Source organism: Pelophylax lessonae (genome assembly GCF_965119305.1).
Source record: "Pelophylax lessonae genome assembly, chromosome: 1".
NCBI lineage: Eukaryota > Metazoa > Chordata > Amphibia > Anura > Ranidae > Pelophylax > Pelophylax lessonae.
This window is the reverse complement of record NC_138768.1, coordinates 391,965,719-391,986,330: the sequence shown is the minus strand read 5'-3', so window position 1 is coordinate 391,986,330 and position 20,612 is coordinate 391,965,719. Positions and strand designations below refer to the sequence as shown.

The following is a 20,612-nucleotide window of genomic DNA, read 5'->3' as shown; positions in this document are numbered from 1 at the left end:
TCCGACAGTCGCCGCCCCCGCCCCTCTTTTGGGGTTTGGTTGTATACTCTACTGCTATTCCACTGAAACTGAGATATGGTTGCAGGAAGTAGGAGGGTATTGACTGAGGGGACCACCCCTTGAGGGTGGCATATGTTAAAAACTTTAATGTTAACATATTCTGTTGCCTAGCTACTCCTTCGGAGCAAAGTCTAATCCCCCCCATATGTGACGAATATGAAGAGGCGGCGACTGTCGGAGGACTCAGAGAAAGGAATTTTACAGGTAAGATTTTACAAAAATTCAGTTTTTTGGGGGATATTTTATATGCTTGGGTGTAATTTTCATTTTGTACAATTTTTAGACCAACAATTTTTTTTTTTTTTTCATCACACTAGGGACAAAACCTCCCTAAGTGATGATTTTTTGGAGATAGGTTTTCTTTAACCTCTTCATGCTGATGCCTCCTGGCTCTTTAAGAGGTTTAAGATGCTAGAAGGCGTGGTGTGGCTTAAAATCATGTGACTGCCGTGATTGGCTGTCATCCTTGCTTTGTGCACTGGTGCGCAGTCATGTTGGAACAGGAAAGGGAAATCCCCAAATTGTTCCCACAAAGTTGGGAGCATGAAATTGTCCAAAAGGTCTTGGTATGCGGATGCCTTAAGAGTTCCCTTCACTGGAACTAAGGGGCCAAGCCTAACCCCTGTAAAACAACCCCACACCATAATCTGTCCTCTACCAGATGATTTAGACCTGTGCACAAAGCAAGGTCCATAAAGTCTAGATGAGCAAATTTGGGGTGGATTAACTTGACTGGCCTGCACAGAGTCCTGACCTCAACCCGATTTGAACACCTTTGGGATGAATTAGAGCAGAGAATGCGAGCCAGGCCTTCTCGACCAACATCAATGTCTGACTTTACAAATGCGCTTCTGGAAGAATAGTCAAACATTCCCATAGACACACTCCTAAACCTTGCGGACAGACTTCCCATAAGAGTTGAAACTGTTATAGCTGCAAAGGGTGGGCCAACTCAATATTGAACCCTACAGACTAAAGCCCCGTACACACGTACCGATCGTCGGCCGAACGATCGGCCGTCTTTTGTCCAGGACTGTCGTGTCTGTTGAAAACTGCAAAAGAATGCACACGAATTTTGTCGGCCAACAACAGCCGACTGCAGAAGTGATGTCATGTGATGGTTAACTTTCCTTGTCTTTTTTTCTTTTCTGAGCATGCCCAGTCTTGCAAATCTGCTGATTGACGGCCGAATTCTGTACTGATTGGCGAACAATCGGCCGTTCTGGTGTTGGCCAACAAAAATTTTAATGTCTACAAGACAGATTCTTTTCGGCCGAAAGTGCGCTGTCGGCTGTCGGAAGCATCATACTAACAAGCCTACAATCGGCGGATCGTTTGTCGGATGAATATTTACGGCCGACAATCGGTACGTGTGTACGGGGCTTAAGACTGGGATGCCGTTAAAGTTCATGTCATGCAAAGGCAGGCATACAAATACTTTTGACAAGATAGTGTATGTGCTTAGTTCAGATTTCATGACTGGGTTTTAGAACCACTTTAAGGCATGTTTAAAAGCAACTATTCTACCTTGTGTCTTGCTAAAAGGTATAATGCAATCTTCTTTTTGGAGAGGGGACTTGGAAAATGTTTCTTCTTGCCCATAACAGACTGATGACAGTCCGATTCCCAGCAGGATTTGTAAAACTCCAATTTTTAAACAAAGGTGCTGGGATGATTGATTAAAACAAAACAAAAAAAAAAAATTGTAAAAATTCTTGACTTCATTTTCTACAGTGCAGCTTTCTCCAGTACAATTAAACCTAATTTTTGAAACAAGAAAGCACTGTGACCTTTTAAAGTCTTGTAGTAATGCTTCCTGAAAATAATGTAGTTATTTCCTCTTTTTTTATGTGATGGACAAAACTGACAAATGTTTGTATTGGCTGCACGGTCTAAAAAGGCCTTCTGATTATTTTGTACAGTACAGCATTTGTATTCCTAAAACGTGTTCAGGTGGTTGGACATTAATTGGCAAAAATCTAGATATGGCCGCCCCAGAGCACACCATATAGACTCGCCACCCTTTTAGGTACACCTTGCTAGTACCAGGTTGGACCCCTTTTTGCTTTCAGAACTGCATTTTCTTCATGGCATAGATTCAACAAGGTGTTGGAAACCTTCCTCTGAGATTTTGGTCCATATTGACGTGATAACATCACGCAGTTGCTGCAGATTTGTCGGCTGCACATCCATGATGCGAATCCCCCATTCCATCATATCCCAAAAGTGCTCTTTTGGATTGAGATCTGGTGACTGTGGAGGCCATTGGAGCACAGTGAACATATTGTTAAAGAAACCAGTGGTGAGATGATTTGAGCCTTGTGACATGGTGCATTATCCTGCTGGAAGGAGCTATCAGAAGAGGAGTACACTGTAGTCTTAAAGGGATGGACATGGTCAGCAACAATACTCAGGTAGGCCATGGCATTTAAACGATGCTCAATTGGTACAAAGGGGCCCAAAATGATATGAAGCAGGATGGATTCATGCTTTCATGTTGTTTATGCCAAAATCCGACCCTACCATCTGAATGTCACAGCTGAAATCGAGACTCAACATACCAGACATTTTTCTAATCTTCTATTGTCCAATTTTGGTGAGCCTGTGCAAATTGTAGCCTCCGTTTCCTTCTCTTAGCTGACAGGAGTGGCACCCGGTGTGGTCTGCTGCAGCCCATCTGCTTCAAGGTTCGATGTGTCGTGCTTTCAGAGATGGTATTCTACATACCTTGGTTGTATGAGTGGGTTATTTGAGTTACTGTTGCCTTTCTATTATCACAAACCAGTCTGCCCATTCTCCTCTGACATCACCAAGGCATTTTAATCCACACAATTGCCACTCACTGGGTATTTTCTTTTTCTGACCATTTTCTGTAAATCCTAGCGGTGGTTTTGCATGAAAATCCCAGTAGATCAGCAGTTATTGAAATACTTAGACCAACCTGTCTGGCACTAACAACCATGCCAAGCTCAAAGTCACTTAAAGTGGAGTTCCACCCTAAAATGATACTTACCTCCATCTTCTCGCTCCGGGTCACCTGAAAAACAAATGGATAATAGCATTTTTTTTTTTTTTTTACATACCTCGTTTAGAAGATAATATACTTACCTTACTTATTAGTACCTAATAAAGTGGCCGGTGAGTGTAATTTGCTTTATCTGCGAGACTCCATGTTTTTTGATAGTATACTTGGGTGATAGACCTGTTCTTCAGAATTATTTTTCTTTAACCATTATATTTCTTTCTCTGAAGCTTCTATCAAAATGTAACCGTTTATTGTCCTTGGCCGCTTCTGGATCAGGCCATACTCAGACCCCATTGTGTGGGACCGGCCTGTAATGTTACGTTTTGATATCCGATAATATATCAGGTACTCCCCTTGGCACAAAGGTGCAGTGTGTGTGTTTAGCCACAAGCTGCTATAGGTCCAGTGCTGTGGTCCATTTCTTTGGCTCCCAGACCCTGAAGTTGAAGCTTTGCCCACTGTAACAAGCGAAGCCTGGAACTCTAGTAGGTCCAGCTTTTTGGCTAAGTTAAGGCAGGTTCTTTCTGTGCACCTACAAGGTTCCTGGCTCTTAATAACACAAGCTGCAGTGCGTAGCACAATGTGGTTCTAAAGGCAGAGGATTTTGGTTCACTTCATTATGATTCATAACCCCTGACATTTTGTCTCTAACGTTTCTTGGTGGGAGCAATTTAAATTGGTGGTGTTTTTTTTTTTCCTCCTTCTTCTATCCGGACTTTGTATTGGGAGGATGAGGTAACTGTTAGGACTTTTCACCTGTATTTTCCCCTGAAAACACAACCACATTTATTTCAGACTCCTTAACTGTGAGAACCCTTGTGGGGATACCCTCACTTCACAATGGCAGATCACAGGCACAAGTGAGCTGGGATCTCTACAACACTGGACCTCCCTTCTGCAAGGCCAGCCTATAGGGTACAGGTAGACAAGGCCACAGTAGTATTCTACATAAACCATCAGGGGGTCACTAGAAGTCAGGCTTCTCTAAAGGACTGGGGTCGGATACTCTCCTTGGCAGAAACTCACATTCCGACTCTCCTTGGCCGTTCACATTTATGGAGTAGACAACTGGCAGGCAGACTTCCTAAGCCAATGCTTGCCTAGGGTGAGTGGTCTCTACACTCAGATCTTTCAAAATCCATGAAAGGTGGGGAAAGCCATATATGGGCATCTTTGCTTTCAGGTTCAACAAAAAGCCAAACAAATTTGTAGCCAAGACCAGGGATCCTGTAGCCTTCACAGTGAATGCTGATTCCTTGGGTTCAATTAAAACTGGTTTCTCTGTCGCTCATTGACAGACGTAGTCCTCATTGATTAATAACAACTTGGGTTATACTGCCCTCTACAGGAGTAGGACTAGACAGGAAAGAAAACGTTCTGGCCACACCCTAGGGGCAGTCCCAGAGGGTATATCCTCTCACTTCCTGCTACAGCAAATCCAGTTTTTTTCTGTCTAGTTAGGAGTAAGGACCTAGATGCCTTGCTAGGATCTTCGGTCCTGGCAGGATTTTTTTCTTAGAAAGATTTTTTTTTTTTTTTTTTTAGACAGCTTTTTTTTCTCCAGTGTTCCTGTGAGATCTTCAAGCAAGCAAGCTGTAACTGGGCGACGGGCTGGATGTTGAGATCCAGTGGTCACCCCAGTTCAGCCTACGAGCGCGTGCAGGCCATAGCTCCGCGCTGGGTCGGCCGCGACATAGTCCAACTGGACGGGGACTGACCCTGCGAGTTAAACGTCTCGCTTGAACGCCAATGACCAAGAGTCACGGCGTCCGTACTGGTCGACAGCCCCCCCACCCCGGTGGAGAGGGGTTCTGTCAGGAGTGGCGCCCGCCTGGTTCCGGTATGGTGAGTAGTATGTTCCCCCTTTTCCCCTGACGGGTTTGTGGTGAACGCGGGCCCCTCTCTGGAATGGTAGGATGGGTTTCCCCTCTATCCTATAACAGGTCACAGATCCCCCAATTTGAATGTGATTTTTGTGAACAGAAACCAGGAGGCTTGGTTTGGGAGCTGACTATCTAATGTAATTTTAAAACTGTAAAGGTGACTGAAGTCAGTGGCAGTACTAGAATGGGCATTACTAATGAAGCAAGAGGTATCTTACCTGTCAGAGGTGTTCACAGGGCGATGCCTATGCCTGAATCACTGCAGTCCAGATCGTCTCTCTCTCTCTGTCTGTCTCTGTCTCTGTCTCTGTCTCTGTCTCTGTCTCTCTCTGTCTGTCTGTCTGTCTCCTTAGAGTGTCCTGGTGGCCATCGAAACGACTAGCATCTTTCATTGGACGGAACGGTTTGTTCCGGATCTCCCCGCAGTGTTCACTCCGGGGGTGGGAAATCGGCAGGCAGATTATTTCAGCCATCAGATTCTGGATCAAGGGGTATGGCCTCTTCATCCAGAGGTTTTTTCACTAGCTGTCCCTTCATTGGGGCACCCCGGATGTGGATCTGTTGGCACCTTGGCTCAACAGGAAGGTGCGGAGGTTTATAGCTCGCACCCGCGATCCTCTAGCGGACGCAGCAGAAACGCTGATCGCCCCGTGGGGGCAGTATCAGCTACGGCATGCCTTCCGTCCTCTCAAGTTGCTGCGGGAACTTCTTCGCAGGATAGAGGTGGAGGGAATTCGTTATTCTGGAAATTCCGGACTGACTTCGTCGAGCCTGGTACGCCGACTTGGTGAGGCTAGTCGCGGACGCTCCTTGGAGACTTCCTCTCAGGGAGGATTTGCGGTCTCAGGGACCGATCTTCCATCTTGTTTTACTATCGCTGGCTTAATGGCCTGGCCATTGAGACCCAGGTACTGAAGGACAAGGGAGTGTCAGCTTCAGTTATTCCTACCTCTAGTTAAAGCAAGGAAAGCGACTTCCAGCACATGGAAGTCTTATATTGCGTGGTGTGAATCTCTTGGATTTCCCCCACATACCTATTCGGTGACCCGAATCTTGGTCTGTCTGCAACAAGGGGTTGAGCAGAAACTGTCCTTGAGCACATCAAGGGTCAGGTTTCAGCGTTAGCAATCTTCTTTCAGAAACTTTTGGCTAATCATTCCTTGGTGCGGAATTTCATCCAGGGGGTGCGACATCTGGCTTCGCCAGTGCGTGCACCCTTACCGCCTGGGATCTTAATTTAGTGTGGTCGGTTCTTCAGAAACTTCTCTTTGAAGATATTGGGAGATTCCCTTGCTTACAGTATCCCAGAAGGTGGCCTTCTTGGTGGCCATTACTTCTGCACGCAGGGTGTCAGAACTGGCCGCATTATCTTGTCGTTCCCCATATCTGGTGGTTCATAGGGATAAGGTGGTTCTTCTTCCGAATCCATCCTTCCTTCCTAAAGTGGTTTTCAGAGTTTTCATCTGAATAAAAATATTGTGTTACCTTCCCTGTGTCCTAAGACTAGCCATCCTTGGGATTACACTCCTTGGATGGGGTTCAGACAATCAGGGTATACTTGACTACTACGAACTTGTTTCGTAAGACGAACTCACTTTTTGTGATCACGGATAGCCCTAGAAGGGGGTTGCCTGTGTCTGCCGTGACCATATCTAGATGGACCAGTCAGACGGTGGTACAGGCTTATTCTATTAAGGGTCGGAATCCTCCGTTCCCTGTTAAGGCGCACTCTACTCGGGCGCCTAGGGTTTCCTGGGTCTTCCGCCATCAGGCGTCAGCGATCCAGGTTTTCAAGGCGATGACTTGATCGTCGGTTCATACCTTTACATCATTTTATAAAGTTGATGTGATGGCATCGTCAGATGCCTCTTTTGGCCGCAAGGTTCTGCAGGCCGCAATCTGAGGAGACTGTTGGTCTATCTCAAGGGTTTGTTGGGTTTTTCACTTAGGTCTCATCTTTTTGCTCGATGAGTCCTTGATGCTTCTGGTTGGCTCCGGTTGGGCCTTCTGGATTTTGATTTCTGTTACCCCCCCCCTCATTTGTGGTACTGCTTTGGGACGTCCCGAGTTGTTATTAATCAACGAGGACTACGTCTGTCAATGAGCGACAGAGAAAAATGGATTTTTGTAAAATCTTACCGTAAAAAAATCCTTTTCTCTTAAGCTCATTGACAGATGTAGTACCCGCCCCTCTGTTTTTGAGTTGGGTTGGGTTAAATTCTCTAAACACTACTTTGTGACATAACTGATTTGCTGTAGCAGGAAGTGAGAGGATATACCCTCTGGGACTGCCCCTAGGGTGTCTAGTCCTACTCCTGTAGAGGGCAGTATAACCCGAGTTGTTATTAATCAACGAGGACTACGTCTGTCAATGAGCTTAAGAGAAATGGATTTTACGGTAAGATTTTACAAAAATCCATTTTTTTGACTTCCCTCCAATGAAGATCCTTCCTTGGCTACACCAAGATAGTGAAGGAAAGTGTTCCAGTGAACCTCATCACTCCAAATTGGCACTGAAGAATGTGTTGCACAGACATACTCAGGCTTTTAGAAGAGCCCTAGCAAGTTTTTAGCCATAGGATACACATTATACCGCTTGCTATTGCTCATCTATTCTGACTGAGGCTTTTCTGGGCAACATATGTAAGGACCATCTACCCTGGTCCCTACATTGCTCATCCCTGATGTACCGCTGCCAATGGAGAGGATCGTATATATCATCCCTTGATGTACCCCTGCCATTAAGTGATTTCCGGTGAGTGTATTCACGATTGGAGTGACCACAAGCTCCCTCACCTCACCTGGCTTATTACCACTGTGGAGGAATATCACCACCATCAGTGTCTGTTGGAAGACCTGCATGCACTATTTAGTGTGATATTAGCACTGGCAGCACCTATATTGACACTTACCTGTTGTATTTATATTTAATTATTTCATTTGCATTTATTTCATATTTATTATACGATCACTGTACACATATATACACCTATTTTGGGGCTCATCCCAACACTAAGTGCACTTTACTTAGATGTCACATCTGCGATTCAGGAATCACCTGTATATATTCAGCTGGTTGTAATTATTTACTCACAGCACTGAGACACTTTAATATACCTCACAGCACTTTAATTTACACCTTTTTATCTAATTTTAATAGTAGTTTGTATAACTAATCACTCCATTTTTATTTAATATATTTTGTATGTATTTGCATCAATGTTATTTATGCACTAGGACACCTTATTGTTTCTATCAATACCACATTCTCATGTGCACAGTACACTTTGATATTGCACCCGTAGTGGTCCCTCTCCCTTGGCAGCGCCACTGACCCTTACATTTTTTCATACATTTGATATAACTTTGGTTATATTCAGAGGGAGGCAACAGCCCTTCTCATTATCCATGGCGTGGAATTTTCCTATTCGAACGGTTTTAGACATTGTCCAGTGATCTGAAGGTAGCTGCATATAACCCATGGTCTAAGAGTAAACACTATGTGCCCTGTACTGTACTCCAAGATGAGGAATTTACAAGTAAATCAAAATTACAATTTGTTTTCCCTACGTGACAGATTGTTGAAAATGTATAACAGCATAAATATGAACCTCTTGGTACTGAATGTAGAAGCAGTAATGTTTTCAGTCATTTCCATCTCTTGATGGCTTTGCAACTTGGACAACATCTATTTTCTGGTCATGACAACATAGCTACATACATCATGGATCCACATACGGATGAAAGGTATTACATCACAACAGCATCACAAAAAATGCAGGTGTGAATGTAGCAAAATTAAATAAATATATATACACACACACCCTAGAGCCATCACACCCGCTGCAATAGCTGGGCGTCATATGAGGCAGTCCCAGTTACTTTCAAGACTGTTGCAAGTCAACATCCCTACAGTTTGAAGCAAAAACCTTTTGATCGCCCTATATCTCCCAACATCAAAACCAATGCTGTCTTTGGAGTGGTGGATATGCAGTCTTGGAGTCAGGGAAATGTTTTCCCTTTGGTGCGGAAGATACTGACGCCAGACATCAGCCTGTCAGGCTGGGGAAGATCCCTTGACAGTCCATGTCAGTTAAGGGGACATGGTCGTCATCAAAAACATGGATAGCATTAAACATCTGGAGTTCAGGATAATTTAGCTTGCCCTTCAGAACTGGACCCCCCTGCTCCAGGGACTGACAGTTAGGGTCCAATCTGAGGACACCATGGCAGTGACATAGAAGCAAAGGTCATTCTGACTTGGATGGAACAACATGTTCCAGTTCTGTTCGTGCTGCACATTCCTGGAAAGCGAACTACTTAAAGCAGAACTTCACACAAAGGGGGAGGGGGGGGGGGGAGTACCGCTTTAAATAACTCATCCCCAGCTCCTCTTGCACAATTGGCACTTTTGAGAAGGCGGGGGGGTTGAGCAAGTACCTGCTGCCACTTCCTTAACAAGCGCTGCGGAAGTTCTCCTCCCTCCCCCCTGTGGTTTTCAGGGACACTGACAGGTTCCAGATGTCTCACGCATGCGCAGTGGGCACCCGGCTGTGAAGCTGTAAGCTGTCACAGCCAGGGTGCCCAGAGTGAAGATGCCGGTGCCACCGAGGGAGGGTGGAGAGTGGCTGTTTATTTAAAAAGTCAACAGCTACACTTTTTGTAGCTGCTGACTTTTTATTTTTTGAAGGTGGCTGGAGCTCCGCTTTAACCTGCCAACAGCTGGGTCCTGGAGAGCAGTCCCCCCAGTAGAAGGTGTTTCAATAGTGTCTTTAGTGAGGGACATCAGACATAAATCAAATGGCATACAAGCTCCACCACAAACTCACAGGTTTGTGTCTAGTTATCAGGGATCCTTGGGCCTTCAGGGTGTCATAATCATTCCATGGAAACAATCCAACCTGATTATGCCCCCGTTCCCCAAGTTTCTGTCTCAACGGACAGAGGGAAAGCATTCGGTAATTCTCACTGCACCAAATTGGCTTAGGAAGATGTAGTACTCTGTCATGGTCAAACTTCAGGCAGACTTTCCGTGAACCTTCTCTTTTATGGTCCAGTGTTCCTTCCTACTTCATGTATGCTCACTTTTACAGCTTGGCTATTAAAACCCAAGTCATGAGGGACAGGGGCCAGGCAGACTGTGATTTCCACTTTGCTGAAGGCTAGAAAGCTCTCTTCTTATAGAATTTACATCTGCATGAGAAAAGCATACTTGCTGCAAAAATGAAATGCTTGATCCCATGTAATACTCCATGGCACAGATTTCATTCTTCCTTCAGTCAGGACTAGACCAGTCCTTAGCCCTGGCACTAAAGAGGTCAAGTTTCTGCCTTGGTGATGCCCTTCCAGAGACTGCTGGCTGCCCTCTTCTTGCTCAGTGCCTTTGTGCAAGGGGTGGTTCACATCGTTACATCAGTACACTTTCCACTAACCTTGTGGGACCTCAATCTTATGTTGTCAGTCCTTCAGAGGCCACCATTTTGAATGTATTCAGAATGTTTCGATCCCTCTACTGTCACACAAGGTTGCCTTTCTCGTTGCTACCACCTCAATTTGAAGGCTATCTGAGTTTGCATTTTAGTCCTGCAAGGAATCTTTTCTTTTAACAAGGACAAGGTTGTTTTTGAGACCACAAAATTCCTTTCTCTGTCGTTTATTGACGGACGCAGTTCCTGATGCATATCAGTAGGGTTATACTGCCCCCTATAGGAGTCAGACACTAGACAGATAAAAAGTTCTGGCTATGCCTATGGGCAGTCCCAGAGGATACACCCTCTCTTCCTGTATAGGATGTCAGTTTTAATCTGTCTAGTCAGGAGTAAGGACCTAGTTCCCTGCTGGGATCCCTGGTCCTGGCAAAGTTTTTTTTTTTTTTTTTTTTTTTTCCAATTTTTAATATTTTTTTTTTTAGTTTTGCTTTTCTGTGGATTTTTTCCTGTGAGATCTACAAGCAACTATGCTGGATCTGGACGACGGGCTGGATATATAGATCCAGCGGTCACTCCACCTGGCCAATGAGCGTGTGCAGACCTTAGCTCCTCGCTGGGTCGGCCGCGACATAGTCCCACTGGACGGGGACTGGCCCCTTGAATTAAACGTCTCGCCAGTTCGCACACCACCCGGTCAAGGCCCGAGTCACAACTTTTCTATTTGGCCGACAACCCCCCCACTCTGGCGGAGAGGGGTTCTGTCAAGAGATGGCCCCCACCTGTTCCGGTATGGTGAGTAAATGTTCCCTCCTCTGTCCTGTGTCACACCCCTCCACCTACCTGCCCCTCCTTACTGCTGGGGGCTATTGGGCCTACTCCCGGGGGCTGGGACCACGCGGCAGGCCACATGTGGGGGCGTGGGCGAGGAGTGCCACCGGCGACGGACGAACGATCGAGCGGGGGGTCTCTACCTGATCACTTTAGGGCCCACCTTCCAATCTATCCCATTCTGGAGTCTGGGTGGTCCCCACGAGGGTCCTCAGTTGCTCTGCAGGCCGCGTGGGGCCACCATTTTCTTGTAGCCTCATGTGCTGAGGAAATCGGCGGCCATCTTTGTACACCTGGCACGACCATTTTGCGGTGGCTTTTTCTAATATGAATCAGGATGGGAGTTCCTGGAAGCATTTTTTGTGGGTGGAGCCCCTCCATATATCCTGGGCTGCTCTTCAGATCCTCCCCTTTTTGATCGAGATTGCTGCCGACGTGCTGTGCAGCCGTTCTGGGCCTCCTGATGCATCTTTGGTACACCTTTTTAAAAAGAAGAAAAAAAATAAAACCTTTTTTTGTGTTATTTTAACTTTGGCTATTTTAACTTTGGCTGACGGGTTCCACTGGTGCAACATGGACCCTACAGCTCATGTGTCCCCATCTGACCCCCTCAAGGAGGCCGCAGGGCCTTTCGGACCCCAGCTGTCTACAGATGCCATTTCGGCGGTCCTGGAATCGTTTGTGTCCTGGGTGAAGCTGGCCTTTTAAAGGGCTAGGTGCTAAAAAAAAAAAAAACGACCTCTGCCTACCCCTGCCTCATCTGATGTCTCCGAGTCTGACTCAGCCACCGCAGACGCGGGTCTCCCTGCTAGGTACACTACCTTGCGCCCTGTCTCCTCTGACAGTGAGGATGACATTTCTACCTCCACTGCCACGCAAGATAAGGCGCTGGTGGACGCACTGGTTGTATCTGTGTGTGATGCCCTAAAATTGAAGGATGCGGCTGTGACTGGGGCGCAGACTACGTTTGGGACTTACAAACCATCCAGAGCGGCAAAGGTTTCTTCCTTTCCCGCGTATTTTGACATGCTCAAAAAAGAATGGGACCGTCCTAAGCGTTCCCCTGGGGTGCCTCAGTGGATTGCAAGACTCTACCCTTTTCTCCCTAATAAAGAAGTGGAGTGTGCCACCTACAGTGGACCCTCTGATCTCAAGACTGATTAAGGCTATCCTTATCCCAGTGGAGAATTCCCCATCCTTTAAGGATCCAGGGGATAGGGAGGCCCACAATATGTACTCCCTGGCGGGGTCTGCACTGAGACCGCTGTTTACCGTTGCCCTTGTCACACAAACGTTGACAATGGGCTAAGTACCTACGCCGTGACCTGGAGGGGAAACAAGTTCTCTCTGCCTTCGAAGAGCTGTTGGACCTACTGGTGCAGGGGCTGCAATTTGTTTGCGATTCCGCGCTGGACACTGCTCCCATAATGGGCCGACTGTCGTTTTCGGCAGTGGTCCTCCAGCGTATACTTTGGCTGAAGTGCTGGTCTGTGAATCAGACTTCAAAGAAGGCCTTGACTGATTTGCCTTTTCAAGGGGATCGCCTGTTTGGAGCTACCCTGGATGACATTAAGGGTCTCACAGGGGTAGAATACCTTTCTTCCACAGACTAACAAGGATAAGGACCCTTGTCGCAGCCGGGTCCCTCCTTTTCAACACACAAGTTTTTTCGTCCCTTAGGGTCAGTCGATAAGGCAAAGCCCTTCATGACTCCCTCGGGCGATTCCAAGTGACCCTGGTCTGGCAAATATAAGTCTGGTTTCTCCAGATCTACGGACAAGACCTTCTTGGCCTGACCGGATGTCTTTGCCGGTTCCTGGACCTGTGGCTATCCCAGACAAATGGGTTCAAGAGGTCATACGGTCCCGGTACAAAATCGAGTTTTGATCCATCCCTCGGGTAAGGTCTTTCCTTTCCAATGTGCGACTGTCCCCAGATCGCTTGCTGGCGCTCTCTGGGGCAGTTCAGGGCCGGGTTCAACAGGGGCTAAAAGTTCCGATTCCGTGTGCGGAACGTTTTCAGGGCTTTTATTCAAACCTGTTCACGGTTCCCAGGAAGGAAGGAAGGCAAGGTGCGTCCAATCCTAGACCTGAAAGCACTAACTTGCTTTGTGCGTTTTCAAAAATTCAAGATGGAATCGGTTCACACGGTGGTGGCCTTGCTACATCAGGGAGATTTCCTGGCCTCCATAGACCTCAAATGCCTACCTTCACATCCGAATCTGTGCAGGACACCAACGGCTTCTCCGTTTTGCCATGGGAGAGGATCTCTATCAGTTTGTGGCGTTCCCCTTTGGTCTCGCCTTGGGTCTTCACAAAGGTGTTGGCTCAGATCCTGGCGCTGTTGCGGCAGCGGGGGATATCGGTCCTGGGTTACGTGGACGATCTGCTTCTCTGTGCGGAGTCTCCTACGGTGCTGGAAACAAATTTTGAAATCACCATGAGAACTCTGGAGGAGTTCGGGTGAATTCTGAACCTTCAGAAGTCGTCCTTGGTCCCTTCCATGAGACTAGACTACATGGGCCTGACTTTGGACTAATCCTCAGCCAGGGTGTTGCTTCCTCAGGAAAAACTCCAGACTACGGTTCAGCTGTTGCTGTCCAGCAAATGGTCGTCCCTTCGGACCTGTATGAGAGTTCTGGGGCTGATGGTGTTATCCTTCGAGGTGGTCCCCTTCGTTCACGAGGATCCTCCAGAACAGTGTTTCTCAACTCCGGTCCTCAGGGCACACTAAGAGGCCAGATTTTAAGTATTACATTGGGGAGATGCAGACTAGAATACTGCAATCACTGAGCAGCAAATTAGATCACCTGGGATGTATTTCAGTTATCTTGCAAACCTGGCCTGTTAGTGTGCCATGAGGACTGGAGTTGAGAAACACTGCTCCAGAAGGAAATCCTTCTCAAATGGCACAAGAATCCAATTTCCCTGGACATTCAGATCCAGCTAAGCCGGGTAACCAGGGAGTCCCTGATGCTCAAGCAAGGAAAATCCTTCCTCCCTATATATTGGACAATTGTCACCATGGATGCAAGTCTGTCCTATGTTGCCTGGTTGGCTATGTTTAGCCTTGGGGACTTGTTTTTTTTCTGCTGTTCCCACCCCTCCTTTTATGGCATTGATTTGGGTCGTCCCTACTGATATGCATCAGAGAAAATTGGATTTTTGGCTTACCATAAAATCCTTTTCTCAAGTTTTTTTTTCGACGGACGCAGTACTCGCCCCTCTATTGTTGGGTTGGTATTACTTCTCTGACACTGCTTTGATACAAAACGGACATCCTATGTTGGAAGTGAGAGGGTGTACCCTCTGGGACTGCCCATAGCCAAAGCCAGAACTTTTTTTCTGTCTAGTGTCCTACTCCTGTAGGGGGCAGTATAACCATACTCATATGCAGCAAGAACTGCGTCCGTCAATGAACTTTAAGAGAAAAGGATTTTATGGTAAGTCAAAAATCCAGTTTTCTGCCCAATGTGATCTCTGCATTTTATTTTAATCAGGATATAGTGTTGCTTTCCTTTTGGTCTGGCTTCAAATTCTCCTAAGAAGATCTCTCTTCGCTGATTGCTCTCTGCTACAGGGATGTGGTTAGAGTTATTGGTGGTAGTTATATTCAACAAATACAACATGAAAGGTAGGGTCCCTCCCTTTCCTGTGAACACCCACTCCGCTAGAAAGAAATGTTGGTGCTTTGTAAACGTGACCTAACCCTGGACCCTCTCCCCATTGCCTCCGATTACTGCTGTACTTACCTCCCGCAACCCTGAGCTGTCAAGGTCAATAGTGGTGTCACCAGATCTTCTGTAAAGGTGAACACACACTTTAAAAATAGCTCTTGTGTTTTTGTCTGCTTTCAAGTTTTTTTTGAGGCTCCTAGAAGTCAATGGAAGCGTGTGTTTTCAGCCCCTGGTAACATGTCTAAATAGTTTTATATTGGCTAACCTGAAACCCATATGAAAATGCATTAAAAATGTGCATCAGCACTCATCAACATGCATTAAAAATAAATAAAAAGTGGAATGGCAAAGGTGTGAAGTGTGAACCTAGCCCAAGGAGGTCTCTGTCACAATATGCTTATCACAAGTCTAAGAGTATTTGCAACTCTACCACATACTTCCAATTGCCCCTTTCACAGCTAATACCCTAACCAACAGCCGTATGACTCCTTGTTCTCTTTAGCAATTACTATAGAACTATATGCGAATTTTACCTGCCTTGGGTACATAGACAACCAGTTTTGTATTTGCTTTTCAAATTAACATTTTGTGATTTTACATGTTAAAATTATATCGGGGAGGGGGTTCTTTTTGCTCTGAGGCTGTAGCATGTAAACCAAAGTTATTTTGGCTCTCCTATACTAGTAATAGCACCACAAGGATGGCAATTTCTATTTCAGTTGACTGAACCTGTTGAGTTAATTTGTGATTCAATTATTGTTGCAGAATTTGTTAAACTGTACTTCGCTGAGTTTCCTATTCAGGTTTTTTTTTTTTTTTCTCTTTAGGGCTTCCAAGATGGACCTACGATGTGCACTAGAAGAGTGCACATTAGCGCTGAACTTATTTTTAAACAACAAGTTTTCAGAAGCTCTGGAATTATTACGTCCTTGGTAAGATCATTCTTTCATTCCCTATGGGGGGGGGGGGGTGCTCCTTTTTTGTTTTTGAAGAGATGTCACAAAGGAATATACCAGTGTGAGAATGCAGTGTTGGAAGCTGCAATTCTCTAATGCTAAGGCTGCATGCTAGTTCTGAAGCCTTAAATTTTTTTTAGCTTTGCTGCCCAGGAACTAGTAGGAAGGTCAGGAGTAGGGGAGTTGCAAAGTCCATTTAGTTTTCTCACAGTATACTGCTTGTGACCTGATATCTGAGAGGTGGCGGTGGAGGGGTCAGGAGCTGGCGGGTAGCATGGCGGAGTCGCAGTCCACCTGTCACATGACTGCTTGATTGCGAGTAGACTTGTTGTTGATCCTGGCTGTAGAATTTCACTTGAGTGACAGCTCTAAGTTTGCTACAGTTTCTCACAATCACACTTGGATGTAAATGCAAGAAAGATTTTACAGGTAATTTACATGATCAAAATACATTAAATTCTCATATAATCTTATGGGAAGATGTTTGGGGACATAAATGGTCTGGCGATAAGGTATCTTTAAGTGAAGACATTGCTGGATCTCTAAACGGGTAAGTGTCCTTCTAATAAGGCCTCATGCACAGTAGACGTTTTTACAGCTGCGTCTAGGGGTGCCTGATTTTTTTTTTTCCTGCCTCTAAACGCCCCTCCATGTTAGCCTATGTGTCCATGCACACAGGCTTTTGGCTGCATTTAGTGACAGGAGCTTTTAGGCCTCATGCACACACTCATGAATCTTTTTTAACTCTCCTAGAAGCCAGTAGCGTTTTTGCTGAAAAAATGCCTGACGCTGGTAAAAGTGTCTTAAGCTTTTACAAGCTTTTAGGAGCTTTTACAAGCGTCAAGCTCTAGGACGTTAATTTAATTGGCTAGAATAAATCATTTTTTCTGGTCATTGAAATGAATTGCTTCTCAGGCACTGTTTTCCAGCTTTTAGAAGCGGTCAGCAGCTTCTAGCAGCTGTTAGTACCTTCAAGTGTTTTTTCTGCCCAAACTCTGCTTCTCCTGAATGCACTGCCAGTGGGATTTTTTTCCTGCGTCTAAAAGCTGCTAAAAGCCTGTGGACACATAGGCTAACATAGAGGGGCATTTAGAGGTAGGAAAAAACATCATCCGCCCCCTAGAAGCAGCTGTAAAAACATCCTGTGTGCATGAGGCCTTAGTCCCCGTTCACACTGGGGCGACCTGTGAGGCGACCTGGTTGCCTCACAGGTCGCCGTAGGTCGCCTTCCATAGGGAAACTGCGGACCCGTTCTAATAGGAGCGACACAAGTCGCTCCGACTTAGAAAAAGGGTCCGGAGCTTCTTTGGGGCGACCCGGAGCGACCGTCATAGACTTCAATGTTATGAAGTCCGTGCCAGGTCGCCCCCCCAAGTCTGATCGCCCCAGTGTGAATGGGGCCTTAGAGGCTGTTACAGGCAGGAAAAAAAAAACCACTGTTTTAGAAGCAGTTTTAAGCTTCTAGCAGCTGTCAACATTAGTGCTTTAGCAGCAATTAATTTCAATGACCAGAATACATTATTCTGGCCAATGAAATTAACGCCCAAGAGCTTGATGCCTGTAAAAGCTTGTAAAAGCTTAAGACAAAAACGCTGCTGGTTTCTAGGAGAGTTAAATAAACGTTCTGTGTGCATAAGGCCTTAAAGCCAGCAGCTACAGTATTTGCTATAATATGTTCATGTTTTATGCTGTTTATGTCCCCAGTATTAGGTCCCATGCACACAGGGCATTTTTGCAGCTGCTTTTAGGAGCGTCAGACGTTTTTTTTTCAGCTTAAAAACGCCCCTACATGTTTTTCTATGGCCTCATGCACACACAGGCTTTTAGGAGCTTCAAGTGGCATAGGCTTTTTTAAGCTGCAAAAAAAACCCAGGGCCTGTGCGTTCTGATGACCAGCATCAGAGCTGTAAAAATGTCTGATGCTGCTAAAGGCTGATTAACGTTGCTTATACACTGTTAAGCCACGTTTATACTTTTTTTTTTTTTTTTTTATATGTGTGAAAATCAATGGTTCCCTATAGGAGCCTATTGATTTGAATGGAAGTTGCATCACAAGTCTGATCAGGATGATCCAACTTGTGGTGCGACTTGCGCTCTGAGGAACTAGAGGGGGAACTCCACGCCAAAATAGGGAAAAACTGCACCCCCCACCCCAAAGCACCTTGTCCCTATGTTGAGGACAAGGGCCTCTTCCCGACAACCCTGGGCTGTGGTTTTGGGGGTCTGCGGTCAGGTGGCTTATCGGAATCTGGAAGGTGCCTTAGAACAAGGGGGCCCCCCAGATCCCCTCCCTATGTGAATGGGTAGGGGTACATTGTACCCCTATCCATTCACCCCATTAAAGGCAGTGTATATAAATAATGACAGGAGACGTTTTGAGAAGTTTTTATTAAAAATTTTCCTCTGGTCTTCTCCCCTCTGGTCCTCCTCCGACGATGTCTCCGGTGATTATGCCGGCTCCGGTCTATGCAGCTTGTTATATAGCCATTAGGGGCGTGGCCTCCCAGTGACGTCATCTGGAGATCCTACCCCTTTGTGATGGCATAGGGGGCAGGGTCTCCAGATGACTTCACCAGGAAACCACGCCCCTAATGGCTATATAACAAGCTGCATAGACCGGAGCCAGCATAATCACCGGAGACATCGTCTGAGGAGGACCGGAGGAAGAAGAGGAGCAGAGGAAGATTTTTAATAAACTTCTCAAAACGTTTCCTATCATTATTTACATACACTGCCTTTTATGGGGTGAATGGGTAGGGGTACAATGTACCACATACCCATTCACATAGGGTGGGGGTCCGGGATCTGGGGGCCCCCTTGTTAAAGGGGGCTTCCAGATTCCAATAAGCCCCCTGCCCGCAGACTCCCACAACCACAGCCCAGGGTTGTCGGGAAGAGGCCCTTGTCGTCATCAACATGGGAACAAGGTGCTTTGGGGTGGGGGTGCAGAGCTCCCCCTGCCCCAAAGCACCCACCCCCCCATGTTGAGGGCGTGCGACCTGGTATGGCCCAGGGGGGGTGGGGCTGCTCGCTCATCTCCTCCCCTTGCCTGACCTGCCGGGCTGCATGCTCGGATAAGAGTCTGGTATGGATTTTGAGGGGGACCCCATGCCGGTTTTTCGGCGGGGCTCCTCTCAAAATCCATACCAGACCCGAAGGGCCGCGCCGTTTTTCTTCCCATTTTGGCGTGGAATTCCCCCCTCAAGATCCTCAGAGCGAAAGTCTCAACACTGTGATGTGACTTCAATTCAAATCAATGGGCTGAAAGCCATATCAAAGACGGTTCCTAGGCAACCACTGATTTTGAATGGAGGCAGAAAAACACTGCTAAAAGCCAATGTGGCCAAACGTGCAATAACGCCAATGGAAAAAGCTACTAAAGGCACATTTTTACAGCTGCTTTTTCCTGGCAGTAGAAGTGGCTCTGCAGCTCGTTTTTTCTGATGCCTTGTGTGCATGGGGCCTTAAGGTAGATTTGTGTAGATAAAAATCAGGGTGAGTTAGTGCTATACTTTGTTTTCAAAGTTTATGGGCCGGAAGCTTAAAATATCTTCATCTAAATCTCTTTTGACAGTGGATTACTTGTCCATTTACAACAGAGCGGCATTCTAAAATATAATGGGGGTGTATGTTATGCCTTTCATTGTAATCTCCACAATTTTTTACACAACAGGGCTAAAGACAGCATGTATCATGCTCTTGGATACAGCACTATCTTGGTTATGCAGGCAGCAATGACATTTGAACCACAGGATATCCAAATGGGAATCGGTGTGATGAAAGAGGCTTTACAGACCTGTCAGAGGTATACCATTTTACTTAATGTCGGTGAGTGGTGTAGAGCTGGGTTTCTCAACCAGGGTTCCTTCAGAAGATGCTAGGGATTCCTTGAGCAATGAGCCATTTCTGCTTCTCAAGAAAGTTTCCACTGACAGCATTGATCTTTTTAGTTTGAATATGTATTTTAGTAATTTTATTCCGAAAATAAGAATAAATCCGAACAATTAAGGGTACAGAAACAGGGAAAAAAAGAAAAAGGAGGGGGAGGGATAAGATTTTTCATCATAGTACAGAATGGTTTCACAAATACAATGACAATGAAGTCCAGATAGAAGGTTCTAGCAGTGTACCATTAGACCGTTGCACATTAGAGAAGTAAAAAGGGAAAGGAGGAAAAGAGAAAAGAGAAAACGGATTAAATGAAGTGCAAATTCAATCAAAACTAAGTCGGTACGGTATAAATCACAGAAAGGATGTTATGTCTAGATAGCAATTTTGAATAGAGGGGGACAAAGAACTTAAAGGGGCGAGAGGGAAGGCTTCATGTGGAAGTACAACCTATCAATTTGTAAACCTTCTACTGAACTTATCAGAGGTTGAGTAATGTATCCATATTTACCACAATTTTTATTATGTTTCTCCCAAGTGTTCATTTCTTAGGCTTGCTTTTCCTTCATAAGCATAAAGTCATACATAAGGTCCACCCAAGCGTTTAGAGAAGGGGAAACGGTAGTCTTCAAGAGTTGGGGAATGAGCTGCCTGGCAGCTCATAAGAAAAATTGGAGAAGATAAGATTTTTGGGACCTAATCGAGCATGGAAGGATAGATAGGAGTGCTATACTAGGAGAGGGGGTGAGAGACTCCTCATACATTTCGTTATATAATGGAAGACCCATTTCCAAAATGGACGGATATGGTTACACTCCCACCAAATATGCAAATATGTGCCCCTCTCTCCATGACAGCGCCAGCAAA

General features: G+C 45.8%; 1 protein-coding gene across 2 annotated transcripts in view; it reads left to right on the top strand.

Moving 5' to 3' along the window:
- The window catches only part of TTC39B (tetratricopeptide repeat domain 39B), a 251,040-nt gene that overhangs the window by 117,705 nt on the left and 112,723 nt on the right, over positions 1–20,612 (top strand). For both annotated transcript variants that reach the window (XM_082269292.1, XM_082269293.1), the window contains 2 exons: positions 15,729–15,833; positions 19,531–19,662. In XM_082269292.1, the coding sequence (XP_082125418.1) occupies positions 15,729–15,833; positions 19,531–19,662 (237 nt within the window). The remainder of the gene's footprint in view (positions 1–15,728; positions 15,834–19,530; positions 19,663–20,612) is intronic.